The sequence below is a fragment of the Candoia aspera genome, chromosome 1, assembly GCF_035149785.1.
Source record: "Candoia aspera isolate rCanAsp1 chromosome 1, rCanAsp1.hap2, whole genome shotgun sequence".
NCBI lineage: Eukaryota > Metazoa > Chordata > Lepidosauria > Squamata > Boidae > Candoia > Candoia aspera.
Genome location: NC_086153.1, coordinates 248,599,690 through 248,617,980, shown reverse-complemented (window position 1 = coordinate 248,617,980; position 18,291 = coordinate 248,599,690). Strand labels below are relative to the sequence as shown.

The following is an 18,291-nucleotide window of genomic DNA, read 5'->3' as shown; positions in this document are numbered from 1 at the left end:
AGTGATGAGGAATCTGTTCCTGGCAATAGTCAATGACTCACTGCAGGAGGGGGAAATGCTAGCTATACAGGTAGTCCTCAATTAACAACCACAACTGGGACCGGAATCTCAGTCACTGAGCGAAGCTGTCATTAAGCGAGATGGCACACGACTGCTTCACTCAATTATTGCAGTTATCAGCACTCCTGATTGCTCCATTAAGCAATCTCGTGGGTTGTTAAGCAGAGTCCCAGGTAAGGAACATGGGGTGCCTCAGGGGGGTGGGGGAGACCTTGGGAGAATGGCCCTTTCCTTATGACCTTTCAGAAACTTTCAAAGCTTGATTTTATGGAAGGCGTTTGGGAAATAGTACTGCTGTCTCAGTGTCATATGGAACCATCTACTATAGCTGACTGTTTTTTCAGTAATTATTCTGTATGCTGTTTTGCACATGGCTTAGAGTCAACCCTGATTTAAGTGGCAAAGTAGTGCTTCTGAAAACCTCTAATGGTCAGGCTTTAAACATTAAAACCAATGCTCAAGGAAAAAAAAAGACAACATGGGCATGATGTGAGTCCAGTATTTTTTGATCGGGTATAGCAGGTAAGATACTAGCTAGAAACCAGGAGACCATGAGTTCTATTCTTCCCTTCAGCTGAAAACCAGCTGGGTGACTCATTCTCTCACTGCCCAATCCACCTCACACGGTTGTTGTGTGGAAAACAGGAGGCAGGGACACTAGCTACGTACACCACCTTGAGTTGATCAAACATAAAGATGGGATTAAAAGATCAAATCTATATCCTGCCTTTCTTCCAGGCATACAAGGTGGCTTAGATGTTAAACTGGTAGGCTGGGCTGAGAGTAACTAATCCAAGGTTCACACAAGTGAGTTCCCAAAGCTGAGGGGAGACTTAAATCTCTTCAGTCCTAGTTCAGCACCTTAACCACTGCACTGCACTGGCCAGTACGCTTTGCACCAAATCAAAGCACACAATAAAGATAAAATCTCCCTTGCAGAGCTTAACTTTTGCTGATTTCAGATATGACCACGTTGCTTTCCTGGCAACTAGTGATCTACCTCTGCTGTAATAGATGTTATGACTTGCTTAGAAATGGAGCTAGCAAATGTGTTCTTCATTGCCATCACCCTGAGATGCAGTTATACCTGAGGATTAAGGAGCACTCCCATTACTGCAGACCTGCTCAGGGCAGGATGAACCTAATATTTGCATGTAGCTTCCTACTGATTAATAGCACTTTGGTCTTGGCTGGGTTAAATTTCAAGGAGAACAGAACTGGGTTTCATCAGCATTCTTGAGTATCCTGATATAAATTTCCATATGATCTCTCTCAACAGTTTCATGTAAACATTAAACAGCAAAGAAAAGAAAGAGGCATTCATCATTGCCTCCACAGCAGGGAGAAAAAATCTAAAATTAGTTGTAATCAGCACTTAATAATTCATCCCACTTCTTCCATTTGTATTTCAGCTTTTGTCCCTCACCTCATTTTTTTTTTTTTGCTCGTAGTTTCCTATTAAGTCAAGGGATTGATTTGACTTTGGAGAAGGAAGAGGGTTCTTACAAGTACTACTATGTATCATCCAAGTTGTTTCAGTATTTCACAGCTGACCTATGGTCCTGATAATATTATCTAGCAGGTGGGACATACTGCAGAAACTCTTGAGCATCATCAGGTGCCTGGAGTGGACCATTTAAATTAGGCTATTTCCCCTACAGAGGTTCTTACAACTGCCAGTCTAAAGATTACTGGAATGTGATGGCAGGAAGGACCGAGGAAACATACAGCCATGGAAAGTTCTGTGTTTTGTAGTAGCAACATTCATATCTTGACGGCAGCCCTACTGATAATGCAGCTATAATATGCAATATTTGGGAACAACAACAAATAAATAAAGATCAACAATGCAATCTCTGGTATCAAGATTTTTCAGTGGTTATAAGCAGCATATTATACACCTATGAGTGCTGAAGATGTGCTTAAAAATATTAGCCTGTAGTTTCTTCAAATTCACCTATCTATTATACCTGAGGTAATGAATGTTTCAACTTTTGTATTCCTTCTTGATGGAACAGGCTTTTTTTTTAATTCTTTCCTTTTTGATTTATACACAAAACTTGATGCTTTCTTTTCAAATAAGCAGGAAGAAAAACCTCAGAAAGTTAAAATATTGCTATCCTTACAAGATATATTTATTTTGACATTGCTTATTTACATGTAGATGGTAAGTAACTGACCACCTCCACAGTATAGCTTCTTTCACAGATTTCTAAAGACACATTATTTAACTTACCTGATCAATGCCACGGCCTTTACATTGCAAAATGATAACTTCTAACAGCTTTGCTGCATGACATTCTGCATCTTCTCCTGCCACACCTGTAAGGACCTAGGAAATACATGGCCTATTAATTTTGGTACTCAATATTTTTCATTTTCTGTAAATAAATTCAGCATTATAAGAAATGTTCAGTCATCTCTAAGTCTCATCAGTTTATATGACTGAATAAATCTTTTACATATCTATATGATAAAAAATTACTTTTTCAAAAAACTAGTGGAATCTTATTTCACATCTACAAAGCTGAATTCCAGTTATGAATCCACAAATACAAACAAGTAAAAGATCTGAATGTGACTTGCCATTATTACAGATTTAGGGTAAAATCCAACATTGTATAAACTGACTTTTTCTTCTGCTCCCCTGCAGTCTTTCAGTTTGGTCAGGAGGATTCTCTACCTTCGCAATAAATTATGAGGCCCTGTGGGGCCTGCAGAGGTGGAGATGTGCAGAAATTCTCCAATCCTCTGTTATACTGACAGAAGCAGTTCCATCAGTTGAAAGAATTTATTATCCTCAGATACCTCTACAAAATTAAAGCAGAACACTTTTTCACTTAGACAATTTCAGTAATCTCGAAGCTTAAAAAGAAACAAGCCTCATCCTGCATTGATGAACTACAGTGGTGCTTAGAACTTTGTAAACCCTTTTGAATTTTCAATTATATCTGCATAATTACGACCTAAAACGTGATCTGTTCTCTACACAAGTCCTAAAATTAGATAAAGAGAACCCAATTAAACCAATGAGTCAAAAACATTATACTTGTTCATTTATTTATTGAGGAAAATGATCCAAAACTACATATTTGTATGGGGCAAAAGTATGTGAACCTCTAGGATTATCTGGCTGTTAGGACATTATCAGTTCATTTGAAGGGGAAAGTAGAGTCAGGTGTTTCAATCAATGGGATGATACTCAGGTGTGAATGTGGGAGGTCCTGCCTTATTTAAAGAACAGAATTCTGGGTATTCACTATCAAAATCTGATCTTCACAACATAGGTATGTGGAAGTGTGTCATGGCTCAAACAAAGGAGCTTTCTGAGGACCGCTGAAAAACAATGGTTGATGCTCACCAGGCTAGAAAAGGTCATAAAACTATTTCCAAAGAATCTGGACTCCGCTAGTCCATTGTTAGGCAGATTGCAGACCAATGGAGGCAATTCAGCACCATTATTACCCTCCCCAGGAGTGGTCAAGTAACCAAGATCATGGTGTGTAATACTCCAGGAGGTCTCAAAGAACCCCAGAGTAATGTCTAAGCAACCAAAGGCCTTTCTTGCACTGGCAAACGTCAGTGTTCACGGGACCATCACCGGGAGAATACTGAACAACAATGGTATACATGGCAGGATTGCAAGGAGAAAGTCACTACTCTCCAAAAAGAACAGTTGCCCATCTACAATTTGCAAAACACGTGGATAATCCAGAAGACTATTAGAAGAATGTTCCATGGATAGGTAAGACCAAAATAGAACTCTTTTGCTTCAATGAAAAGTGTTATGTTTGGTGAAAGGCAAACACTGCATTCCAGCATAAGAACCTTATCCCATTTGTGAAACATGGTAGTAGCAGAATCATGGTTTGGGCCTGCTTTGCTGCCTCTGGACTAGGACGGCTTGCCATCATTGATGGAACTATGAATTCTGGATTGTACCAGCAAATTCTACAGGAAAATGTCAGGGTATCTGTCCATGAATTGAAGCTCAAGAGAAAATGGGTCATGCAGTAAGACAACAACCCAAAACACACAAGTCGTACAACCAAAGAATGGTTAAAGCAGAAGGGTAATGTTCCGAAATGGCCAAGTCAAAGCCCTGACCTTAATCCTACAGAAATGTGGAAGGAACCAAAGTGGGCAGTCTATGCAAGGAAGCTCACCAATATCCCTGAGTTGATGCTGTTCTGTAAGGAGGAATGGGCTACAATTCCTCCAAGCCTATGTGCAGGACTGATCAACAGTTATCAATGCTTTGTTGCAGCTATTGCTACACAAGGTGGCCACACCGGTTACTGAAAGCAGAGGTTCACATACTTTTGCCACACACCAATATATAGCTTTGGATCATTTTCCTCAATAAATAAATGAACGAGTATAATTTTTGACTCATTTGTTTAATTGGGTACTCTTTATCTAATTTTAGGACTTCTGTGGAGAACTGATCACATTTTATGTCATATTTATGCAGAAATATTGAAAATTCAAAGTAAGCTATTTGGGAAGATAAAGATACATTTCCAAATCCAGATGCATATACTACGTATACTAAAAGGAATAGGGAAGGCAGAAAAGAAAACTGAATTAATCTATCTTGCTGGAATTTCGCTCCAGACTGAAAATCCTTCTGTATAGAAACAAGTTTCTCTGTAAGAAATCTCCAATCAAACCATAAGAGAGATGGTTCATTTTAATAGCAATAATCACCAAAAGAAACAAAAGACAATGTATACATGAGAACTCAGATTCAATCTTGTTTAAAACAAAGGACGTGTCCATCATACTTTGGAAAACCCAAATTTCCAAAAGACATTCCTAACATTTAGCTCTGCTAACGTTATTGACACCAAAGCTGAAGTTACCACTGAAGCAAATATAGCCATGCAGCAGTTAACAACAGACTAACAATGGAGCTAAATTTCAAAATTCTACTTCATTTTGCATCTTTATATTTGAGAGTTTGGAGGCTGGTCAATGATAAACTTGTCTTTCGACATCACTAGACCAGTACTATGATCTCAGGTTGCTCTCTGGCCGCAGATTTTATGTGAGCAATATAGTCTACGTGCAGAACGCAAATGGACTATATCACTAGACATAGATAATATACTATGCACATGTGGTTGCAGCCATTTAAATCTACTTTAGAGGAGGAATTAAAATCACAACACACATAATTTCCATATGGAAATTGTTTTCTCCTAGTTTTAAAAACTTCAGCAAAGGATCGTTACCTTGTCGTGGTGCTGGAGCTTGAGCACCTCAATGATGCCATGAGCTAAACCGTGAAGGGACACCCAAGACAGGAAGGTCATGACAGAGAGGTCAGACTAAATGCGATCCCTGGGGAAGGTAATGGCAACCCACCCCAGTATTCTTGCCGTGAAAACTAAATGGATCAGTACAACCAGAGATAGGTCGGTATACCATCGGAAGATGAGACCCCCAGGTCGGAAGATGGTCAAAATGCTGCTGGGGAGGAACAGAGGATGAGTTCAACTAGCCCCAGACGTGATGATGCAGCTAGCTCAAAGCCGAAAGGACGGCTAGCGGCCGATGGTGCTGGTGGTGAACGGCGAATCCGATGTTCTAAGGATCAACACACCATTGGAACCTGGAATGTAAGATCTATGAGCCAGGGCAAATTGGATGTGGTTATTGGTGAGATGTCAAGATTAAAGATAGACATTTTGGGCGTCAGTGAACTGAAATGGACTGGAATGGGCCACTTCACATCAAATGGCCACCAAATCTACTACCGTGGACAAGAGGACCACAGAAGAACTGGAATGCTAAGGTGGGCAGTAAAATGACACCTGAAATTACAGGTAAGCATGGCCTGGGAGAACAAAACAAAGCAGGACATAGGCTGATAGAATTTTGCCAAGACAACTCACTCTGCATAGCAAACACTCTCTTCCAACAACCTAAGAGACGGCTTTATACATGGACTTTACCAGACGGACAACACCAAAATCAGATTGACTACATCCTTTGGCGCCAAAGGTGGCGGACATCTATACAGTCAGCAAAAACAAGACACGGAGCTGACTGTAATTCAGATCATGAACTTCTTCTTGCATAATTTAGGATCAGACTAAAGAGATTAGGGAAGACCCACAGATCAGCTAGACATGAGCTCACTAATATTCCTCAGGAATATGCAGTGGAGGTGAAGAATCGATTTAAGGGACTGGACTTAGCAGATAGGGTCCTGGAAGAGCTCTGGACAGAAGTTCGCAACATTGTTCAGGAGGCGGCAACAAAATACATCCCAAAGAAAGAAAACCAAGAAGGCAAAATTGCTGTCTGCTGAGACACTAGAAGTAGCCTAGGAAAGAAGGAAAGCAAAAGGCAACAGTGATAGGGGGAGATATGCCCAATTAAATGCAAAATTCCAGAGGTTAGCCAGAAGAGATAAGGAATTATTTTTAAACGAGCAATGCACGGAAGTGGAAGAAGACAATAGAATAGGAAGGACAAGAGACCTCTTCCAGAAAATTAGAAACATCGGAGGTAAATTTCAGACAAAAACGGGTATGATCAAAAACAAAGATGGCAAGGACCTAACAGAAGAAGAAGAGATCAAGAAAAGGTGGCAAGAATATACGGAAGACCTGTATAGGAAGGATAACAATATCGGGGATAGCTTTGACGGAGTGGTCAGTGAGCTAGAGCCAGACATCCCAAAGAGTGAGGTTGAATGGGCCTTAAGAAGCATTGCTAATAACAAGGCAGCAGGAGACGATGGCATCCCAGCTGAACTGTTCAAAATTTGCAAGATGATGCTGTCAAGGTAATGCATGCTATATGCCAGCAAATTTGGAAAACACAAGAATGGCCATCAGATTGGAAAAAATCAACTTATATCCCCATACCAAAAAAGGGAAACACTAAAGAATGTTCAAACTATTGAACAGTGGCACTCATTTCACATGCCAGTAAGGTAATGCTCAAGATCCTGCAAGGTAGACTTCAGCAAGTCATGGAGCGAGAATTGCCAGATGTACAAGCTGGGTTTAGAAAAGGCAGAGGAACTAGGGACCAAATTGCCAATATCCGATGGATAATGGAAAAAGCCAGGGAGTTTCAGAAAAACACCTATTTCTGTTTGATTGACTATTTTAAGCCTTTGACTGTGTGGACCATAACAAATTGTGGCAAGCTCTTAGTGGTATGGGGATACCAAGTCATCTTGTATGCCTCCTGAAGAATCTGTATAACTACCAAGTAGCAACAGTTAAGAACAGACCACGGAACAACGGACTGGTTTAAGATTGGGAAAGGAGTACGGCAGGGCTGTATATTCTCACCCTACCTATTCACCTTGTACGCAGAACACATCATGCGACATGCTGGGCTTGAGGAATCCAAGGCTGGAGTTAAAATCGCTGGAATCTCAGATATGCAGATGATACCACTTTGATGGCTGAAAGCGAAGAGGAGCTGAGGAGCCTTATGATGAAGGTGAAAGAAGAAAGTGCAAAAGCTGGCTTGCAGCTAAACCTCAAAAAAACCAAGATTATGGCAACCAGCTTGATTGATAACTGGCAAATAGAGGGAGAAAATGTAGAAGCAGTGAAAGACTTTGTATTTCTAGGTGCAAAGATTACTGCAGGTGCTGACTGCAGTCAGGAAATCAGAAGACGCTTAATCCTTGGGAGAAGAGCAATGACAAATCTCGATAAAATAGTTAAGAGCAGAGACATCACACTGACAACAAAGTTCCGCATAGTTAAAGCAATGGTGTTCTCCATAGTAACATATGGCTGCGAGAGCTGGACCATAAGGAAGGCTGAGAGAAGGAAGATCGATGCTTTTGAACTGTGGTGTTGGAGGAAAATTCTGAGAGTGCCTTGGACTGCAAGAAGATCCAACCAGTCCATCCTCCAGGAAATAAAGCCAGACTGCTCACTTGAGGGAATGATATTAAAGGCAAAACTGAAATGCTTTGGCCACATCATGAGAAGACAGGACACCCTGGAGAAGATGCTGATGCTAGGGAGAGTGCAGGGCAAAAGGAAGAGGGGCCGACCAAGGGCAAGATGGATGGATGATATTCTAGAGGTAACGGACTTGTCCCTGGGGGAGCTGGGGGTGTTGACGACCGATAGGAAGCTCTGGCGTGGGCTGGTCCATGAAGTCACGAAGAGTCGGAAGCGACTAAACAAATAAACAACAAAGTTTTAAAAGGGCATGCAAAATTATTCTGAGAAGGATGCAATGGGTTACCTACCTTTTTACACATACTGTAGATCATTTCTAGGTATTTTGTATCAGACAGGAGCGTGTCTGTATCAACAGTCACATAATTATGCAACAGTGGCATCATATCTGTATGTAAAAAGAATTATACTACTAATGTTATATACGTTCTCACCTCTAAATATTCATGAAAATGAAAAATTATGGTATGCATTAACATTTCAGTTTATTTCATATAATTCTCCCTTGGTAAAATGAACTCCACAAGGCATAAGAAATTCACCTGTAAAATAATCAAAACCATCCTGCTGAAATACTTCAAAGACCAGAGGCAGAAGCTGCCACATCTGTGCAGAGACCTGTTGACAGGTCAGACTGTGAGCCAAGGAGAAGATTTCCTCATAGAATTCTGGAACAGATCAAAGTATCAATTAAGTGTGACTTGATCAAATTAGTAGTGGCTCTTGAATGTGTTTATAAAATTCAATACAACTAAAAAATTACCTAAAACATGCTGTTGTAAAACTGTTCCAATTACTTGTAAACAGATACCTTCTAACTGCTGAGTAATCTGAAACAGAATGTTTAAATGTAAGACAAGGTATGTATAAAATTGCTTACTTTAAAATGGAAAAACCAATTTTGAAATTCAAACAGTATGTAGGACATGATCCAAACTCATTCCTTCCCCCTTCCTTACATGGCACCTATAAATTTTTGCATCTTTTCAAAATGTCATTTTTAGTTTGCTTTGTCTTTCTAGTTTCATTTTTTTCCAGTCCAGCTAGAGTTTGTCAGAAGCTATTTTATTCCTCAAAAAAATTAGCCCACTTTTCGTTAAGAGGAATCCAAAAGCAGGATACAATAAAATAAAATAATAAAAGTAATAAAATTACAAAGCAAAAACTGTAAGAGTACGCCATTAACAGCAATACATTAAACAATACAACTGGTATACAACAAAATTATCTGTTTTCATGTATTAAAACAGAAGGAAGACCTAATACATTTTAAGTTCTAATGAAATGAAAAAGCTTTTAGTAAATGGTTGCAAGATAAAGAACTATGCTCATCAACTTGTTATCTAGCCATTGCCTTTGTATCAGGATACATAGCTATGAAGCAGCTGTTCATCACTGCCATTAATTTATTGTCCCAATGTCCTATATTTTATACACTTTTATATTTTTGTGATTTTTATGCAACAATGCTGCATTCTGCTATGCCATACGAAATAAATAAATATTTAAATCACTGCAATGAGGTGTAATAAAATTTAATACTGGGTGTCCCCGCTTGATCCTAGTCAACATGGCCTACAGTCAAGTCAAAATGTATTCTACCTGTTAATAGTTCAGTCACAGTATATGATGAAAATCACAGGATTTTCATTTGAATTTTGTAAAACACTAATTAATTTCTACTCAAGTAACATTTTGATTAATATGCTATTGAAATCTGAATGATTATTGGCTGTCATCTGATGTCTTTATATGAGTTTATGCATTTTGTTTATAGCTGAGCTGCCCTTAGGAATTAGAATAGCTGGAGTAAAATTTCACCAATCCACTGATGTTTAAAGTCCACTAATGATAGTTGTATTCACACTTGCTAAAATGTATATTTTATAGCTATATTATCACATAGGGCTAAATAGTTTTGGGGCCACAAAGCTCCCCTAATCTCCTTGTACAGGACCCCCCTTTTTAAAATGAAAAGATTAAAAAGTGGTTATGAAACAGAAATCTAGCAGGAAAGTTTTGACTCTTCTGCATTTTATACCACATTTAATGTATAATTAAATGTCCTAGGTCATCTTGGACTCACAGTTCCTGTCAGAAGAGCAGGTGGCAGCTGCAACCAAGAAGGCCTTTGGACAAGTACATCTAGTATGCCAGTTGCACCCTCATCTAGACACAATGCCCTTCAGACAGTTACTCACACCTTAGTCACCTCACAAATTGGTAAGTGTAACATATGTACAAGGAGTTGTCCTTAAAGAGCACTTGGAAGCTACAGTTGGTCCAGAATGCAGTAGCACAGGCAGTGATGGGCGTGCCTTGTTATGCCCAAGTGACCCCACTGCTCCACAAGCTGCACTGGTTACAAGTTGGCTTCTGGGTGCAATTCAAGGTGCTGTTTATCACCTATAAAACCTGGCTATCTGAGATGCCATCTGTCTCTGATTGCTTCTGCCTGTTCAATCAGATGAGATGAAGTAGGCATGTTTCAGGTCCCATAGAAAAGCAGTGTCATTTGTGGAACCCAGAAACTGTGTCTTCTCTGACATGGCACTTGCCCTCTGGAATGAGAATCCCCCAGAGATCCAAATGGCTGCCACTCTGACGATGTTCCAAAAGATATTAAAGATCTGGCTATTCCCCCAGGCTTTGGGGCTATTCCAGAAGGTTGAGACCATGCTGGATGGTGTTTTTTTCCTTCTCTTTTGGTTAAATGTTTTTGGAGCCGCTCAAGATTTGTTTTTGCCCTTTGTAATTAAAAAAAAACTTTTTAGTTGTATGCTACCCAGTATCATTGGGAGTCAGACAGCCTATAACTTTTATAAGTAAATAAAAAATAAAGTAAGTATAACCAGTTGCTGAACTGAGTCAAATAATATGCAACTTTTTTTTAAAAAAATGCTCCTCTAAGAAAGGAAGCTATAAGGTAAGGGAGGCAATGTGACACTTGAGACTTTGAGAGACATACCTAGGAATCTCACTCCCACCCTAACCAGTTTTCAGTTCAAGAGGGCACTGGATAAAAGAATATTTCCTCTTACAGACTATAACTATTTCAAAAAACATGCCATGAAGCATAGTAATTATCAGATCATTCTTGCAGTTCAAAAAAACACATGTAATACCTTCCCCTCTCAAAAAACACCAGAAAGATGCTATTTAGTTATTTAGTTTCATAAATAATACTAGTCAAAGCAAGAGAGTTTGCAAACAGATAAATAATAAACCAATAAGAACTCAAGCCAACTATGAAGCACTCCCATAAGATCAACTAAGTAAAAAAGGATTTGTATAGCTTATGCATTTTATGAATTAATGCTCCCAATTCAATGTAGCTTCATACAAATTTATGAATAGCATTTTACTGTATTTTTATTTTATTTGTACAATAAATTGCAGTGAATTGGTTCCATTCAATGGTATATTATAAATATAATGAATGAATAAATAAAACACATAAATAAGAACATGGATTAGGCTAAAGGTCCAGCATCCTACTTCTCACAGGTTAACTAACTAGTTAACTAAATATCCCTAGGAAGCCTGCGAATAGGACAAAGAAGGCAATAGTAAAGTTATCTCTGGAATATCCTGAAAACTGATCACACTGTAGTTTTAAGAATTCAAAGACTAATCAATCAGTGGCTAATAACTATGATAGATAAATGTGTTATTCAGTGCAAAAGCAGGATATCTCTGAATATCAGACGCGTTGCATATAACAGCAGAAGGCTACTGCCTTCATAGTTATCTTGGAGGATACCTAGAAACACAGATAGGCTACCATGGAAGAAAGAACATCAGATGAATCAGTTCTGATCCAGCAGGAAGGCACAGACATTTGTATCAATTCTCAATGGTTGGTGAATAATGTTTTATTATTTATTTAATATATGCTTGTACTCCTTCCTAATTTGAAGCATTTTGAAGACATAAAAAAATCACACATTAAAGTAGTACACAATGTTTATGTCATGAGCACGGATGGTGAGCAGGAGGGGGGCCTCTATCCAAGGGGGAAAACCCATGCGTAGTAGTGAGGAGTTGAGCAGCCATTCAGAGACACACAGATCAGACCCGCCTGAACTTTTGGGGTTTATCTGTCTGGGTTTTTCCCACGCTTCTTCAGTTTGTTAGGATTTTCTGTCTAATGTAGCAGTAATAAACACTAGAGACTTATTCCTCATCTCAGCATGGTTCCTGACTGTTAGGACAGTTTATTAAAAAAGATGGGGAGGGGAAAAGTATTTTCTTTCAACATTCATACTGGGAAGGCCTGCTTAAATAGGCAGGTTTTAGACAGGTGCCTAAAAGATATAATAGGTGCCTCCCAAATTTCAAGTGGAACACCCCAGAGCAGGGGTACCATCATACAGAAGTCCCCCCTACAAGTAGCCATCAGATGGTATTCAGCAGCTTCTTGTACAAGTAGCACTTTTACTTGTATTGGAAATGATACCAGTATCTGAAACCCTTTTTCATTTCATTACTACTACATGCAGAATCGTATCTAAAAAATTCACAAAAGCATTGATTTATGCCCCTGCTTAATTGTCCACCAAGTAATTAAGTCACGGGGGGGATATAATTGCAAAGAACAACAAAAATCCATACCTCTTTGTGATCTTCAACTACACTAAGAAGTGTATCAATAGTATTCAAGATACCCATAGCTGTTACTGCTTTATCATCACTGCCTTCTTCATCTGGTCCTGTCTGAATCACCTGGTTAAAAGTCATTGCCTAAAAATACAAAAAAATCTCAACTAAAAGAGGCAGTTAAAAAGTTTGAGAAACAGACAGTAAAGAACCAGGGAGTAAAGAAATCTGACAGTGTTTCCAAGACTATATGCATTAGGAACAACTAAACATGCATGTGTGGGTGGGGCAAGCTGTAATCAAGAGAAGAATGTTGTTTTCTTATGGATCAGCGGATCAAAAGGTTGGTATGGGTTTGCGTCTGTGGCTGACCAGGAGTTATCAAAGTAGCTTGTCTTTGCAAACCATTCAAAACAGGCACTTAACAGAGCACTACCATGAGCGAAGCACCTATCTTTCTTCCCCAAGCTAGGTGATCTTTTCTGAAAGCAGAAAAATGAATTCACATCTTATTTTTTAGTATTTAAAACAAGGGTATTTCTTGATACTTTCATTATCCCTGTTGCTGGATTCATATGCTGCACTTAGCCATAACCAAAGCACATTATGGTTTACTGGAGCGTAAATGTACTACTATCCCTCAGTAGCAGTGTAAGCAGGTCAAAGTGAAGCTAAGAACCTACATGAGTACAGTACACAAATGTCTAAGAATCATCTGGAGTAAAATACTAGCAATGGGAACGCTAAAAAAAACTACTGGGACCAGACTTACCAAATGCTGAGTCATCTCAACTGCTATAGGAGTAACTTCTTCACTATATTCACAAATCATTTTTTGAATTACATTCGTAAGATCGTCATTCTCAGTTTCTCTAATTATGTGAAGAAGAGCCTGCATTACCGGTCTAATGAATGGTGTTATATATTCTTTAGCTGCAAAGCAAGCAAAAATAGACATTGCTTTTTTATAATCAATAATAAAACTGAATGACTTAAGCATTTACATTTACTTTTAAAACCATGCTCTGAAAAAGGCCCTTTCAAGTATTATTTAATTAATTTGGCTGGCTGCCTTTATTTTGAATACGATGGACTGTATTTTATTAACATATAATCAGCAAAATTCTAAAAGCAGGGCACCATCTTCTGATCTTCTTAGATTGACAGGAAGTGGACTTCATGGGTCTAACCTAGAACTTCCAGCTGCACTCCTAGCTCCGCACTGAGGTGGTCTCACAATGAGAACTAGAGCCTGTCAGCTTTCTGCTTCAGTATGCAGTCATGTTTCTGACCCTAAACTTGCAATTTTAGGAATGCAGTAGTGGCAGCAGGCCCTGGTGGTGATGGCATGTTGATGCAGTGATAAGAGTGCAACTCCCCCTCAGATTTGTTCTGCCCGGGCAACCAGCCATGTTTCTTGCTGGAGCAAGGAGGTGCCACAGTGCCAGGAACAGCAAGTTCCAGTCCTGGCCCTAACTATGGGAGGCAGTGGCAGGATCTATGATTCCAGTACTGTACAGGCCACCAGCCTGGTAGGGGGAAGGTGAGGCACGTTTGCTGCTGCCAGCTCCTCTCCACTCAACAGCCCTCCACCATACACTTGGCTCCAATGTCAACAGACCCCGCTCTTCATCACTGCATAGTCATCACCATAGCTGCTCAGGTTGATTACTGCACATGCATGGCTATAATCATACTCCGCCCTCACATGCTGTGGGAGAACAAGCAAGTTCCACCAGTATTGTGCCTTCGGTAGGTGCTCAGCTGATTTTAGCACTGTTGTTCAGAGAGACAGAGGCTGCCTCCTCATGCAACTTGTTATTAATGAGACAACACTAGCGACAGCACTGAAAATATACAGAAAGAGATGCAGTTATATATTCTATGCAGCACTCATTCTGATGTGTATCACAAGAGTTCACAAACTCTTATCAATAAAAAAGACTTTACTGTTGCAGCCCTTGGGTTAATAACTAGGGAAGATACAGCCTTCATGATGATCGCATTTTGAAACCCCTGGAATAAATTGCACACTTATTTTTCCAATGATTTATCATTCCCCCCGCCCTTCTCCATATAAGCCTCTGAAAAAAAAAGCAGAAAAAACTAGCTAATCAGCTAATCAAGCAGACCCAAAGAATTCTGTGACAGGCTTTGCTGCACTTGCATGAATGTCTACAATAGTAGCTTCAGAGATGATATCTATAATATATGATTTTATATTTATTTATTCATATTTTGCAAACTACAAGAAATATTTGTGGAAAAAATCTGAATAGGAACTGAATTTGATGGATATGGATATGGACAGCCTTTGAGTGTATCTTTCCCCCCCAAAAATGAAAAAAAAAAACTAGTTAAGAATTTGGCTTGTTCTAACTGCAAATAGACAAGAGTATAATTTTCTTTTAATAATTTATTGTAAAGTGGTGACTTGCATTTATATAATAAGACATCAACAGAGAAATAAATCTTGCTGATTAAAATTGATTGCTTCTATATTGCTTTATCACCACTGGCTATTCTTCACTCCTTGTTTAAATAACTACATGCAATAAAGTTTTGAGCACAGGAATTATTTCACAATTGTTTTTATTTCCTGGTTCTAAGCTTCTTTGACAAAGTCAATGCAGGAAAAAGTACCTCTCTCCTGATTACTGATCAAAACTTGCAGTGCAATGGCAGCTTCCACTTTAACAGGCATTTCTCTATCATCAATCAAGCATCTTCTTGTTAACTCCAATGCTGTCTGAAGGTTCTGGTCACTTTTAAATTTAACTTCACAAAAATAATGGAGAACCCAGCAAGCCTAAGTTGGTAAGAATTAAACACATTTAACTATGGTTAACAGACATATTATTCTATATACTTCTACATACATGCAATAATGTCAAAGCTGCAAAAATACAATACTTGAACCACATGGAAGATTTTGTTCATTTCCCTTTCCACAGGCTTCTTTGAGAATTTGGAGGTTAGTTAATGATAAACTTGTCTTTTGACAGCCAGGATCAGTACTACAATTGCTACCTATGCTTAGGCTGCAGATTGTACATGAGACAGAAATGCAGAATGCAAATGCACCATGCTGCTAATCACAGCCACTTTAACCCATTTATTTTTTAAAGTAGGGGGTAGGGTCACATGATCAGCTTTATGATAAGTCACTAAAAAAACTCAACAATGTACTTTATAGTAGTATTAACTGCATGAAGAGCTGTCTCACTTTTTACAACATTTCATTATTAATCTGATTTTACAGGAGCAAAAAGATACAGTATGCAACTTATATACTAACTTGCTTGTTACTCAAATTTCTGTTATACAATCCTTATAGGAGATAAAATTATTCTTCTTTCAGGTGACATCAAAATATTCTTTACGTTTGCTGTATAAATACAGCTTACTGAACCTTGTTACAGAAAATGTTATTAAAACTTCTGAAATTAATAGGAAAACAAGGTTATTCTGAATTACAGGTCACCTGGAGACAGAACAGGCACACTACTGCTACATTTGCTGTTTTCCCTTGAAAGCAGCATCTGTAACTTAAGAACCAATCATCCATCCGTCCGTCCATCCATCCATCCATCCATCCATCCATCCATCCAAATACGTATCTCACCTTTTCTTCAATTTATCCCCAGAACCACCCCATAAGGCTGAATTGAGAGTGAGTGGCTGGCTAAAGTTAGCCAGTAAGCTTCCATGGCTGGAATGAACTTGAACCTTCATCTCCCCAAACCTAGCCCTTAACTATTACACAATGCCAGCTGCCTATGGGATATTATGGGACTCAAAACTGTACTTCTGGACCAAGAGGCTTTAGCAAGAGTAAGTCATACCCTTATAATCTTGCACTTAAGATTATTGCAATTCACCCTACATCCAGCTGCCTTTGAAGTCAATTTGGAAAATTATAGCTATAGGTAGTCCTCAGCTTACAACCATCCGATCAGTGACTGTTCAAAGTTATGGAGGTGCTGAACAATGGGATTTACAACTGGCCCCCAAAGTTACAGCCATTGCAGCGCCCCTGCAGTCATATGAACAAAATTTGGGCGCTTGGCAGCCCGCCCACACTTAGACCGCAGGGGCACTTCAACTCCCCCCATCTATGACCTTTTGGCCCCCTGCACTCCACGGCCCCTGCTGCCCAAGGTGACCTTCGCCATCTTCTTGCTCCTCATTGCTGACCAAGCATGCCCAGCCTGGCCCTTTGCGAGGCACGAAGCTTTCTTCCCAAGGTCATGCAGGGCGGCTTCCTTGTGAGACCTGGGGAAGATGGCCTCACATGGCCAGCAGCTGCCTTGCGAAGGGCCAGGGTGGGCATGACTCATCATCAGCGGGAGCAAGAAAACAGCAAAGGTCAGCTGGGGTGGCAGAGTGCAAGGCAGCAGCAGTCTCAGAGTGCAAGGCAGCAAGGGCAGCTGGGGTGGCTGAGGTTTTGCACTGCACTGCCGGGCAGTGGCTTCGTGCTGCACTGCTGGGGCTCAGGGGCTTCTTGCAGCCCCAGAGCCATAGCATACCAAGAAGCCCGAGCTACAGCATGGCAAGCAGCCCCAGAGCCATGCAGTTGTGGGGCTGCTTGCTGCTCCGCAAGGCAGGGTGCAGGGCGGCCAAAAGGGCAGAGACAGGGGAGGGTGATAGGCAGGTGGGGGGAGTTGAAGAGAAGGAAGTCCCTTACCTCACCAAGGCTGGGAGGGACCAAGCCGGGAATGTCTTGGACTGGGGTGCGTCCTTAGCTAATGACCAGTGGAATTCAGTTAACAACAGCAACAGGGAGTGCTGGGATTGCCACTGCGCTTTACAACCGCATTTAGTGACAAATTCTGGTCCCAGTTGTGATAATAAATCAAGGACTACCTGTACATTGTTGAGGTTTAGTGACTTAGGTAGTCCTCAGCTGATGACCATTCATTCAGCGACCACTCAAACTTAAGACGGCCCTGAAAATGGACTTACGACCAGTCCTCACACTTACGACTGTCGCAGTGTCCCTGATGTCATGTAATCAAAATTTGGGTGCTTGGCAACTGGCCCACATTTACGACTGTCACAGCATCCCGCGGTCACATTCTCCTGCCCTGCGTGAACTGCCTCCACTTCAATTCCCCCAGGCGGTGGTAGCAGAATACAGCAGCCTCTTCATCTTGGCCATGCTGTGCAGAGCGGCCAAAAGGGCAGAGATGGGAAGGAGATAGGTGGGGGGGAGTTGAAGCAGAGGCCATTCACACAAAGCAGAAGAAGCAAGTTGGCCTCTTCTGGCTCAGTGTCCTCTGAATCGCTCTTGCCTTGGAAGAATCGAGGCTTGGGGCTGGGAGGGACCAAGCTGGGAACGGCCTGGATTGGGGGTGGGAGCTGTTGGGAAACAGGAGACATGATCGCCATTTGCGACCTTCCCATCCAGCTTCCAACAAGCAAAGTCAACGGGGAAGCTGGCAGAAGGTCGCAAGTCACGGTCACGGGAGGTCCTCATCTAAAGGCTGCGCAGTCCTCACTTAACGACTGCAACTGGGACTGCTGGAACTGCCATCACTAAGCAGTGCGGTCACATGATATTTCAGTTAATGACCACTTCACTTAGGAATGGACATTCCGGTCCCAATTAGGGTTGAAACCTGAGGACTACCTATAATTCCAACACTGACCAAGCCAATTACCTTAGCTGCAGGATTATCTG

At 40.5% G+C, this 18,291-nt stretch overlaps 1 protein-coding gene and 1 non-coding gene across 3 annotated transcripts in view; both read right to left on the bottom strand.

Annotated features, from left to right (window-relative positions):
• Nucleotides 1-18,291, bottom strand: part of IPO7 (importin 7) — a 55,821-nt gene that overhangs the window by 8,409 nt on the left and 29,121 nt on the right. For both annotated transcript variants that reach the window (XM_063289447.1, XM_063289448.1), the window contains exons 14-20: nt 15,252-15,417; nt 13,381-13,541; nt 12,624-12,752; nt 8,773-8,839; nt 8,552-8,677; nt 8,300-8,397; nt 2,297-2,392 (exon numbers count right to left, since the gene is read on the bottom strand). In XM_063289447.1, the coding sequence (XP_063145517.1) occupies nt 2,297-2,392; nt 8,300-8,397; nt 8,552-8,677; nt 8,773-8,839; nt 12,624-12,752; nt 13,381-13,541; nt 15,252-15,417 (843 nt within the window). The remainder of the gene's footprint in view (nt 1-2,296; nt 2,393-8,299; nt 8,398-8,551; nt 8,678-8,772; nt 8,840-12,623; nt 12,753-13,380; nt 13,542-15,251; nt 15,418-18,291) is intronic.
• On the bottom strand, nt 5,010-5,190 carry LOC134488682 (small nucleolar RNA SNORA23). The gene has a single exon (XR_010067001.1). It is a non-coding gene; the product is annotated as a small nucleolar RNA SNORA23 (small nucleolar RNA).